This window comes from Sinohyriopsis cumingii, chromosome 12 (assembly GCF_028554795.1).
Source record: "Sinohyriopsis cumingii isolate HCF-2022 chromosome 12, ASM2855479v2, whole genome shotgun sequence".
Taxonomy (NCBI): Eukaryota; Metazoa; Mollusca; class Bivalvia; order Unionida; family Unionidae; genus Sinohyriopsis; species Sinohyriopsis cumingii.
Window position 1 is genome coordinate 38,166,103 of NC_142972.1, and position 13,427 is coordinate 38,179,529.

The 13,427-nt window shown below is 34.1% G+C and overlaps 1 protein-coding gene across 1 annotated transcript in view; it reads right to left on the reverse strand.

The window, feature by feature from the left end:
- Window positions 1-13,228, reverse strand: part of LOC149786276 (inositol polyphosphate 5-phosphatase OCRL-like) — a 254,292-nt gene extending 241,064 nt beyond the window's left edge. The window contains exons 1-5 of the mRNA XM_089976660.1: window positions 13,181-13,228; window positions 11,265-11,393; window positions 9,450-9,529; window positions 8,932-9,032; window positions 2,866-2,898 (exon numbers count right to left, since the gene is read on the reverse strand). Of these exons, the coding sequence (XP_089832786.1) occupies window positions 2,866-2,898; window positions 8,932-9,032; window positions 9,450-9,529; window positions 11,265-11,321 (271 nt within the window). The 5' untranslated portion in view covers window positions 11,322-11,393; window positions 13,181-13,228. The remainder of the gene's footprint in view (window positions 1-2,865; window positions 2,899-8,931; window positions 9,033-9,449; window positions 9,530-11,264; window positions 11,394-13,180) is intronic.
- Window positions 13,229-13,427: the final 199 nt, after the last annotated feature.

A 13,427-nucleotide genomic window follows, 5' to 3' on the forward strand; every position in this document is an offset into this window, starting at 1 on the left:
TGATTCAGTTAAATTATGTTTAAAGTGTCTCTCTTGGGTAGCATCTGAAATCCAACAATTATTGCCAGATGCTTGGGTGCAATTGCTCCCAACTAAATAATGTTTTATCAATGTATTCATTGTTATATATGTACAGGAATTGAACATCATTTCAGCTACATAAAATTATTGTTAAAGACAGTAAATTTATGAACAGAGTAAATTTTAATGGAGAAAAAAAAAAGAAGTTGAGATTTTAATTAAACAATACCTAGACAAATAATTAACATGTATTAAAGTTTTAAAAACAGAAATTTACTTCTATTATGAAATCTAAGTCAATCAATGCAGGTCTGTACCAGTTGCTTGAACCAGTTATATCACAACTGTTAATTATTGTTAATTCTATGCATTAGGTTTTTTAGTTGCCCATTCAAAAGGTATCTTGCTTTCTGAGCTAATAGTTCAATCTACTGCTTAAAATTCATACTGCCCGTATTTGAAACTCAATAACAATAACTGGTTCTAAAACAATTAACAATAAGTGGTTCTAAAACAATTAACAATAAGTGGTTCTAAAACAATTAACAATAAATGGTTCTAAAACAATTAACAACAAATGGTTCTGTGCAGTAACAATGCAGACCCTTTAACAGTGTCATTGATCATAGTGCATCAAGAGTATTCATTAGTGAATAAAAAAAACCCAAAAATAGCGATGAGGTACAGGTCAAGAAGATAGTGAGACAGAACTATAGCAAATGGTAACACTTACTAATGCTGCTTGCCTCCAGAAATGCATATGCACGATAAAAAAAATATTTGTGAATCATCTAATGATGGTCATTTTGCTGCCAATGTCTATCTTCTGTAGCTAAGTGACTGCTCTTTAGAATACCTCATCGACTGACTGCAATCTCTTGATATGGCATAAGGACCAGCAAAGCTATTTCTGTGAGACATCTGTAGGATTTTATCTCAAGTTTTGAACATTGATATGGTTGTGTGTTAAAGTGAGGCTTGGAATCTTCCAGAAAAATTACCTATGTTGATAACAATGGATTGTTTGCCACCACATGCATACTGTAAATTTATTGTTACTGGAGTATAAATGATGTCAGATAAAGTGATTTACATTGAATAGAACTGAAATTTGAATGCAAATATAAAAAGCAAGAAAATTATTGTCCAGTTTTTTTATAAAGTAGCAATTTGCTTGTATATCAGAATTTGAACTAGCAAAATGCTATCTTGTTAGCATCAATTTTGAAACCTGATTAGTATGGTAATGACATAACTAATAATAATAATAGCAATACGTATTGTCTGTAATGTGTTGTACATTCTGAGTTTGGGTACATCATCAATCCCTAGAAATTAAAATTAAATTAGAAATTAAATATTTATAAAGAACATTCATACTTTAACAACGAAACAATTGTTTGCATTTAACAGGGATAAATTGAGAAAATATGGACTTCTAACCTATAAATAACTGTACATCCACATAAATTATCAAATGTATAAAATTTTACAGACAATAATGAGAGAAAAAAATACCAAAAGTAAATATTGAGATGTATATGATCCACTTTGTTGGTTCCCTGGGTCATCCTAAATGTACCAAAATGGGACTATTTCCCTGCAAAATCAATTCTCTGAGACTATTAATTGATTACTTTTATTTAGAGAATTTACCTCTGAAAACTACAACAAATCCAGCCCTATGACAAAGATATCTATACAGAATATGACAAACTAAAAATGTGATCATGGAAAAATCAATGTACCTGAAATAACTCAAATGCAAAATTTAAACACAGTGAGATGGTCAAATGGATGGTCAAGGCTAACAGTCAGTATATGCCTCTATCAGTTGTGGTGGTGCAAGAAAATGGTATGCATTGGAAGTAACTCTTGATGAAAATACAGAGTTACTTTCCCCAGATATTAGTTGACTTGCTGTCTTCAGTAATAAACTTAAGCAAAAACATAAAAGGTAGTACAAATTTAACTCAATTACACAAAATTACTTACTGCTGGGCATAATTATCCCACTATGACAAGGGGCATTACAACTGAGGTACTAAACAGAAAAAGAAGCTGTGGAACACAGAACGATAAGCTATCCTATCAAAATTGTGAGAACAATTATAATAGTGAGTACCTCATAATATGAAAGATCAACATAATATATTATCCAGGATGGTGATGATGTTACTGATGACAGACATGGCAAAGATCTCTAAACAGGAAATAAAAACGGGGCATATGTGTGTGTGTGTGTGTGTAGGTGAATGGTAACTCAGTGACAATTACAAAAGAAATCAGAAAATTTTGACACCAATATTCTGTGGCTAAACTTTAATGCATATAACATTAAGGCAAGCATGGGAAAATAAAAATTTGCCAACAAGAAGACTATACAATTGTCTTGTGATTCAAGTATGTAACAATAATCTGGGAACTACCATTAAGACAGGATATGATGCCTACCAAAACACAAATCTTAACCTGCAGACACTAAGTATTAAAAGTGCTACAGATATATCAAGTAAGTGGGAGGTTGTATGTATGCTTCAGAAGAAACTTCCCATGGATACTACATGCTAGCTTCTATATTAATGACAAAGACTGTTTTATGTTGAAAGGGACACTTCTTCCATCTTTTTCCTTTACAGGCAGTCATGATTTGGAAGTTAGCAGAAGTAAAATAAATTATTGGGTAATGTATCAGAGAAGACAAAAAGGTCAAGATGTTTTAATTTATTGTGAAATTTGTAGATGGAATAACGTCAATAAGAATATTTTAGCTTAATGGAAATCTGAATGCTGGCAGTTAAATATGACTGCAAGAAAATAATTTAACTCTACCAAAATACTTACTTTTACTATCAGGCTTGTCATTCGTCGCTGGTTCTGCAATAGCATTAAATTGTACATTCATTTATTAGCATCAATATGGTAATGAATACACAAGTACACAGACAAGAATGAAATGCAAGCAAATCCTAGATATGTTCTTGTCAGATGTATTACAAAATTAAGGTTCCAATGAAAAAAAGATTTGTTTGATGTGCAAAGGCTAAGTTCTAATCCTAAAACAGGAGTTAACTCATTCAAATTCAGGGTTCATACTGAATTCTGAATGATAAATTCAAAGACTTTTCCCAAACTTTCAAAAACCACAAGCATAGATTTCAGAGACCTATTTTTGCTAACATTTTGTACACAGGTTATATGAGAAAACACGAATGCAAAATACTACAATACTGTATTGTTTAATGATGAAATTCAAACTATAATTAATTTCCTAAAATTGCTTTTTAATGATCTGGAAGATAGGTCAACATTCATTGTTAATTCAGAAATATATAACTTATGCATCAGATCTAATACAAAATAAATTGTTCTCTAAACAGACATGAGCACTGCTTTAAATGCATTATTATAGTTGCTGTTTTTTCTCTTCAATCATTTTGGAAAGAGAAGCCACCACTGTCATCTTTTCCTCTGCTCTTCTCCTAAGAGCATTTGACTCTGTGACAAGCACAATGAGTCCTTTTCACTCTGCTTCTTCTGCCTTCTGAACAGAGGAAGCATGTAGGCTGACAATGTCAGCTTCAAGATGCAGCTCTTTGGCTTTAAGTTCTTCAATTTCATCCATGGCTAATTCCTGTTTCTTTCCTGTTCTATTTTCTCCTCATGCTCCTCCTCTGCTTTCTTCTTATCCAGATAGGCATGGTACTTATGTCTTGTTGAGGAGGCATATATCATCATTTCATTGCTAATGATGATTTCCAAAGGTCTATATGCTTTTCTCATTGTGTCAATAATTAGCCTGTGAGCTCTGAGGCTTTCTCTGCTGAGGTTCTCAACAGATACATGTTTGTTGACAGAAAATTCTCTCTCCACTGTTGCCTGCCCATGTGACAACAACACTTTCTGGAGGACATTCCAAAGTTCAACATATTCCTTTCTTTTGGAAAGGACGGAATAAAACACTTCATCAAGGCTGTTATCTGTTCTACTGAAGCATTTCAAGTGATGATTTTCAGATTGGATAACTTCATCCACTAATTTTCCATACTGAGTCAATATTAAATCAGATTGGGACTCTTCTTCTCTTCCTGCCTCACACATAATTCTGAGAACCCTACAGAGTTTTGATGTTTTATCCATTTTCAGCCATTCCTTGTATTTCTCTTGTTCAAGCCAGATATTGTTAAAAGAGCAAAGACCTGTCATTTTTAAATACAAGGTGAAACAAAACTGAAGATGTAAATTGACCGAACAAATTTTGAATCTTTGACGTGTTACTTTCGTGCACTTTCTACACAGAGTGAGCACTTGTTCAATGTAACCAAAATTTAATTGGCTAAACAGTCTTGCAAAAACAAAATCACGAATTAGTGAAATGAACATTTTGACTGGCCAAAGCTGATGGACTTGTCCAATCAAAATGAACCATTCATCAAAAAAAAGAAGGCAGGAAAACTGACTACATCCGAATCTAACATCCTTAGGCAATTTTATTTGTGATGATAATAATAATAATAATAATAATAATGAGGACTTTGTAAAGCGACTAATCTTTAGAAGCTCTAAGCGATTTTTACATTAGATTGTTGTTGTTGTGGGGTTTAACGCCATTTTTCAGCACAAGATAGGCTATGCATGGCGGCCAGTATTAATGGTGGAGGAAGAACCAGGAAAACCCTGGGAAGAACCACAGACACATGAGAAGCTACTGGCAAGCTTTCTCACATACCCACATTGGCCAAATCCTAGACTCGAACCCACGTAGACAGAGGTGAGATGGCAGTGATCCGTAACAGAGATCGCTTTAGACCACTCAGGACCCCTACAACATTAGATAACACCTAAAAACATACATAATGATATGATAATGAAAAACAAACACCATGAAATTAGAAAACAGAAAAAAACGTCCTGAAAATAGTTATGGTGCAGACTTCCTTTGATGAAGGGTGTAGCCAGCTTGCTTTGATGAAGAGTGCATGAGTTATTGAAGTCGCCGCCAAAGCCGACTTTGGATGGTCAAACAAATGCTCATTTGTTATTGCAGTAGCAATGAAACTGAATGGGTCATCAAAAGAAAGAAACCAGGAAAACTCGATTAGAGTCTGACTATACAGCCCAGTTTTTTTGTACCCCCTTACCGATTTCAATAATGAATATGTTTAATATAATAAAAAGTTCACAGTATTAAGTCAATTGAATCACTGATTTATAATTTATAACCTGACTGTAAACAGAATGGCACTAATACTGGCATCCCCTGCACCTTTCATGCTTAATGGACTTTCCATTCTAACATGGGTCCATGTTGCGTACACTATGGGCTACTTTATTTCCATCAGACAACGTAATGACGTAGTTCATCCTATTCGGTTAACTGCCAGATAATTTCACAAACTACCATAATGTTGAGTTTGGAATTATATCCCTTTGCACACATGAACATAGAAATTAAACTGCTTGTTAAATCCACACGAAAGGCAAATTTGTTGTTGTCATTCTTTTTCTTTGTGTGATTCTACACTGTAAATATCAGAAGCAGATGACATATGTATGTACAGCTGTAGTCATGCACACACCCCTTTGCTGAAAATGGACTTGTTCAGGAACTGGAAATGGATCTCAAGCATGTCCGTCTATTATAATGAAAACTTCCGTTAAGCATAAAATGCAGAGATGATGACGGTGTTAGGGCCGCTCTGCTCACAGTCACATTATAAATTATAAATCAATGAATGAATTGACTAAGTTCCTTGCACTATTTATCACATTAAAGGCTTCTATTATTGAAATTGGTAGGGGAGTACAAATAAACGGGTTGGTGTAGTCAGACCATACATCCAAATCTAACAACCTTGGACAATTTTATTTGTGATTATGGAAAGAAATCAATTTTTGGGGGCTTATTTCAATTTTCAAATACTTTTAAAGACCTTAGGGTAATCTGCTCGATTATTCTGAACTTTCAAGACCGTGAAAATGCTACCTCATTTTCCCCAAACTCTCAAAGACCTTCCAGGGATGGTCCTGGCTTTTAAAAAGCTGTCGCCAAAAAAATCGCCAACCTCAATATTTTGTCGCCAATTTTAAAAAGTGTCGCCAGAACAAGTAGTGTACATGTTTTGAAGTGTTAATTTAGTCTATTAATGTAACAGGCAATGAAAATTACAAAAGATGGGTTAGTTAATACTCTAATTACAATAAGCATTAACAAAATGTTACAAAGTGTTATATGAAGATCCGTCGCAATTTTAGGGCTGCCAACTTGTTGAATGCAGTTTCAAAGTCTAATTTTTCACATCTGTACATGCTGATTCTCATTAAATTCTCGAGAGATGAGATGCAGAGTTTATTTCTGATGTCAGTTTTTATGAGGTTCATCTTACTGAATCCATGTTCACAGTCTACAGTGCTGACAGGTGACACCAGTAGTCTCTCGGCAGCCCCCCCCCCAAGGCTAGCTTCACAAAGCTTGAAGTGAATTGCTTCCTAAATCCCAAGAATGATCACTGAATGCTGTATAAATTTTCTCGACAAGCAAACTAGGATCTCCATTCCCACGAATGAAACTTACATGAGTCAACACCTGGCAATATTGGACCGTATATATAAGCATAAATTCACACCCTATTTAGGGATTCTTTCACTCCTGTATTTTGAGAAATAAATAATTATTATTAATTATGCAAATCTGTTTTTTTTTTTTTTTTTTGCTATTTCTTGTTGCGGAGTTTAAGTCTCTGCAGCCATAACACGGATTGATGGCAAAAGGAAAAGATCAATGAGTAAAATGCTGCACTGGCGACAGATATAACTGTGATTGAGATTTTTTCCATTTGCTTTGTATTTATACGCAGTAGTCGGTACTTCAAAGGTTATCAGTTTTCTATGAAGGTTAAGCAAAACTATTGTATTGGTATATGTAAAAAAAAAAAAAAAAAAAGACAACAACAGAAGGATTAGCCATTCAATTAATTGTATCTGTTCTATTCACATCTTCAGAAGTCGGTCAGTTGTAGGTATAGTTCGGTAGCATGATTGACTGTATCACAGCATACAGTACACAGCCCAGATGTCAGCATAAGCAGATTATGATGTAACAATGCACTGTAAAGATGGGGTTGTCAATACGAACAAAGGATCGTTTGTGTAACAGATTGATTCCAATGCATTGCTTAGTCAAGTTTGTGGCTTCCTTTCGTTCTCCCTTTTAATTTATCCAGTCAAAATCCATGATTGTATGTACAAATTAAATAACCAAAAAGTCTGTCGCCAAAAAAATCGCCAGATGGGATATTTTTGTCGCCAGTAAGGAAAAAAAATCACAATTTGCGACATTGGCGAAGCCCAGGACGATCCCTGCCTTCAAAGACCCTACAAACCCTGAAATTTTGTTGCAAACTGCAGATTATGCTAACTTGACTATGTTCTTCCTAATGCCAAAGCCTCATGCCAAATCTGGTTACAATCCATAAAGACCTTCAAATGTTATTCAGTGGCAATTAAGCTATTATGTATGGATGAAATAGTGTGTGTATGTGTGTACATGTGTGTCTGTCTGTGTGTGTGTGTGTGCATACAGTTTAACAGTACATCAGCACAATCCAGAGTATATAGTGCTGAGCAAAAGCTATTAGGCCACATATGGCAAGGTCAAACACCATGCCAAAGTTCACAGGAAGACTAAAACCTCCAAATAAAAAAGAAAATATCCACATCATAGAGGTTACCTACATTTTATAGCCCCTTACAACAATAGAGAATGGTTGACTGGGCCTATGCTGCACTGCCAAACCTGCACGGATGGACATGGCAGCTCTTTATGATCCCTCAAATGAGTGTGGTGGGGGTATAAAAAAAACAATGATTATAATAGTCTCTGCCAATTCCATGCCTCTATTTGTTTGAAAATTCATACTAACCCATGTTGGGAAATGCTAAATGATAGCAAAATAGATACTCCAGATGAAATTTATGTGGGACAAAATGTATAAGCAGAAACTACAGATTACTTTTTCTTATCTGCACTGTTGCCAAATAATATGAAAATAAATATGAATGTTAGTATGATGTTACTAAAATTGGCATTTAGCAACACTTATGCTATATTTACGTTGTTGTTGTTGTTGTTGTTGTGGGGTTTAACGCCATTTTTCAGCACGATAGGCTATACATGGCGGCCAGTATTAATGGTGGAGGAAGAACCCGGAAAACCCCGGAAAGTACCACCGACCCACGAGAAGCTACTGGCAGGCTTTCTCACATGCCCACATTGGCTGAATCTTAGACTCGACTATATTTAAGTGGTAAAGGTAAAAAACTTGATAATAAGCCAAATACTAACCTTGGTTTCAGTTAATGTAATCCCTCTGAATTTATCATTTATTAACAAAATTCAACATGCAATAGCAATTTTGTAAGTTAAACATGGGCTATAACTTAGCAAAACTGGAACAGAAAATGGTGAAAGTCAAAATCAACTTCTTATAAAGTCTGACAAATATAAAATGTCAATCAAAAGTTCTCAGCTGGAAACAAATTCCATAATGTCAGAGCAATTTTCTAACTCAAATTAGGTCATAACGTTCTAAAATTTCAAAAGACAATTATCAAAATAGAACCTGACGCTGGTTTTCTTTATTATAAATTATACACCAAATTTGGTTTCAATAAATGAAGTCCTTTAAAAGGTATAGTGCATTAATACCATTCAAATCCAACAATGTTCCAAGATAGCAATATAATAAAAATCATCAAAATCAATCTTAAGTAACTGAATGGGAAATATTCACTTAAATTTTAAGATTATTTTTCAAATGCCAAAGACTACCAACTGTTGACTGAATCAATAGTCAAACTATTAAAAAATCTGTCTTGATAATCAATTCACATTGAAAATTAAATACATACCTAATTTAGTCTTCAAGTTTTCATCAACTGGAAGAACAGTCTCAATACTTAGATCATCTGAGTGCAGACATGGAGTTCTCACACTTGACAAAATACAAACTCTGTAACAAGTAAAAAACATTCAAAAAATTTCAAAGATAAAGCTTTTGAAGATTCATCTTTAACAAACTATTTAAATACAGAACTGCATGCCTTTGGCACTTTTAAAGCAAAATAAGCAAAAACTCACTTACTGATTTGCATAATCAATATATTTTTAAAGGTTCATAAAGTACTGGTAGAAAGTCCATTCTCTAATTCATTAGTCACTTGGTACCAAATCACATTTCAACAACATAATATAAATCGTTATCTTCAATTATCAATAAATTTTCCAAAATCCAGTCCATTCAGCATGTTTGTGACATAAAATTTTTGCAATTTCTTGAGTCACTTAAGATACAAGGTTATAAAAATATAAGAAAAATATTTTATTTATGTATTTTTAAATAAAACTTTGGTTTTTTAGAAGTACTTACGCATAATCTCCCTGTCTTGTGATGAGACAAACAAAACGCTGACATTTCTGGCCATTTACTTCAGTTGTACCTTCTACACAATAGACACTGTTAAGGACTTAAAATATGTAACAGAATGATGATATGAAAGTTTTATGGCTTGAGTATTTTACCAAAAATATTGCGAAAAGGTTAAGAAAAAAATGTATTCCATCGTGTAGTTCATGCAAACTATCTGAACTGATAAGCATCTAATATATATCTTATGAACATACCTTCTTCTTAAATCAAAGGTATATAGCTGAATTCAAGTATTTAAATATAATGTTGACATTTGTTTCAACTAAATCGCATTGCATATATCAACATATTGAAATGAATTTTAGTTGTATATCCTTGAATGTTCATAATCTGATATTTCTCTTTATTTTTGTTTTTCACTCTTGATGAACCAGGGTATTCTCTAACCTCAAAGGAAGGGTCCTTAACCCTTTACCTCATAGAGCATAGTGACAAAGTGCAGCACGCTATAAATAGAACACCTGTTACCTAGCAGACCGCATCCGCATAGGCATGCCTGTGAATTGTTAAGCAATGTAGTGGTGTTACGTTTAACAGCAGTTTTAACCATTTTACGTTTTAGGTAGACATCTATTATATGTGGAAAAATTGAAGAGTAAAGTCCGATTGTTATAGCTGTGTACTTATTTTTCACGGAAGAATATTTTATGTGCTTTAAAATCGAGAGAGAACTCATTCACCGTCATGTCAGTGAGGCCGCGTGACTGACCGTAGCTGCCATTTCCCATACTCGAAATTTAGATGTTTTTCGTCTGCATCTACATCACTAAGTCATCTGAATTTGATAATAAAAACTAATTGCTGCTTACATAAATATCAGAGCCGTTACCTAAGTTATTGAATCTTTCGTGGTTGTGATTCTAATCGTGAAAACTTCGTAAGTACTGAATGAAATCCTGCCTGTGAACTGTTAAGCAATTTAGTGTATGTTACGTTTAACAACAATTTTAACCATTTTACATTTTTGGTACACATACATTATATGTGGAAAAATTTAAGAGTAATGTCCGATTGTTATAGCTGTGTAATTATTTTCCACAGAAGAATTTTTTTATGTGCTTCAAAATCTTGAGAGAACTCATTCACCGTCATGTCCGTGAGGCCGCGTGACCAACCATAGCTGCCATTTCCGATACTCTAAATTTACAAGGTTTTCGTGTGCGTCTATATCACTAAGTCATCTGAATTTGATAATTTATAAAAACTAATTGCTGCCTACATCAATACCAGAGACTTTACCTAATTTATTGAATCTTTCGTGGTTGTTATTCTAAGCATGAAAACTTCGTACGTACTGAATGAAATCCGCGGCTGCCATTTTGGAGACTGGAGATTATGACCCAGTTACTTTAAATAGCAGATATCGACCAGTGCATGAATAGCGACCACGTGATCTGACGTAATTGTCATTCGCAGAAATGAATGTAGTATGTAATAGGGGGGTTTTCACCGAAGGTGGCGCTACGAAAACTAGCTCAAAATGGCTGATGTTTACAGCAGGTGTCAAAGGGCGCTTCTATGCGAATCTTGTAGAGGCATCAAAAGGCACTTCCATGCGAATGGAGTAGAGGCGTTCAAAGACGCTTGTATGAGGTAAAGGGTTAACTCCCAGAAATGCAGTAAAATAAGGCTTTGGTCCCAACAATTTTTTTCTACCATGCTAAACAATGAGCATTATGACTCCATTGGGACTTTCATTGAGGAAAAACACCTAATGTAGCCTGTAATATACAAAAATATGTGCATAAAGGATATGCAAGTGCAATTTTCCTCAAAATCCAATATCTTCTTCACCAAATTTTTTACATCCATAATGTATAGGCAAGAATTGAAACATCACTTTCATTTGTTCTTACTGTCACATATCAACTGCTTTGATGAAACCTGCAAAGAAAAACAAAAGACTAAATATCAGTATTTTTTCTTTTAATTCATGCAATAGTATAGGGTAGTTTTTTCAGCAACATTTTGAGTGGCTCCAACATATGGATAAGATGAAAAGGAGTCTGTATCCATAGAACAATCAAGAAATGTACTCTTACAGATAAGAACATAATAATACTGATGATAGAAAATGTTAACTCAACATTCCTTCAAAACCACAACATACCTAGAGAAAATACAGATGTAGAGTCTAAATTTTCTGAATTCTCTCGTTTAAAGATGTGGTAGAAATAAAAGAAAAGATTTGATGATAAATTTTAGCCTTTGATACTGCAATGAGATACGTATCATTATTCTGAGGTTGTAATATATGATATGCACCACAATATATATCTGTTGCCAATTTGTATGTGACCAAGATTCAAAACTCATAAAACAATTTCAAGCAGTTGCTTGCCAAGGATCACAAAAGACATATAGTATCTCATGTGTTTCATAACATTTAAACTGAAGACATAAAACAGCATTTATTTATGCAATATGTATAAACCAACTCATTCTGTGGATCAAATAGTTTCATATGAAAATGTAAACACATATGCAATCAATGACTGCACTTTAGTAGCATCCAGCAGCCACTATAAACATTAATTATCGGGGTCTTTTCTAGAATTGAAAAAGGAGGTGGGGGAATTCACCACTCCATTTAAGGAATAAGATAGTCCTACAATTTAAGACATAGCACATGTTTTTGTTTCAGTGCAATGTCTTACTATCCAAATAACGGCCTTGTATAGCGTGTTCCAATGTCGTTGACATTGGAATGAGTAGTCAAAGTTTCAGGAACATCTCACCCAGTTGGCAGCCTATATCGACACTCTTCCACTAATTTACGTGTAATTAATATACTTTAACTGTGCTGTTTTTATCCTGGCAGAATGAAAATATGATACTAGCAAATGAACGCATTTTCACGTTCTGTTTACATTTGAATTTGTTGCAAAGCGACAGTAGTCACGGTATGCCGAAGTAAGTTCAAGTAGGTTCATGTTGGGGATATGTTTCTTGAATAAAACGAACCAATAGGCATAATATATTTTGATTCGTTTCGTTAAAGAATAATATTTCAACTTAACGCAATCTCGGCATTCCTGGCTTTCGTCGCTTTCCAGCCAACTGAAATGTAGGCCAATGAAACTTGAAAACAGGTCCATTCCTTGTGAGAATTTGAATTTATTAGAGAAAAGACATCAGAGTAAGTAAAGTCCGACTAAAACATTACGACTTCACTTTGCAGAAAAGTGTCGTTATTTTCGTTGTCAGCTGTGTGAAATATTCCGAAAAAACTGACTTTCGTAACGATGTTAGTCGACATCAAAACACGCTACTCAACGCCGTTAGTTAGGCTGTAAGACCTGGACACCCACAACATAAATATCAGCGTCGAGATCTTACATGTATGACTAGGAAAAAGCATGAATTTTCTGTGGCGAGAAAATTCAGTCTGACAAGGAAGCTTCTCTCATTCCGTAGTTTTACCTATTGCATATTATTACAGTAACCTCCTTTGTTCGGTATACGCATTCGACAAAGAAGCATCTGTTACCTTATATTGCCTTAGTCACCTTGTCGCTAAGATCAAATGAACATGTAAATAGAACTGATCGGTAGACTAACAGCGACAGTATCACGCAATAAATTGGAAAATTAGAAGGAAACCTTTATCCTTCATCAGCATAAACACATAATGTAAGCATAAACATTCATCTGAATAATTGAAAGCTTACAATTTCAAAACGCAATGTAGCAGACACTAACGATTTCAAATAAATCTGAAACGGAAGTGAATTACCTTGTAAAGCTAGCCAATAAATAGAGAAAATCGTACTTAGAATTGTACAGCTTGCATCAAAAACTAACGCCTTCATATTAAATTCATCATGAACAGTAGTATCAGAGGACTCATTTAATAGTCAAATAACAAATGGTGACCATGTAAAAGTAATATATATTTATACTAACTTTACATTAAAA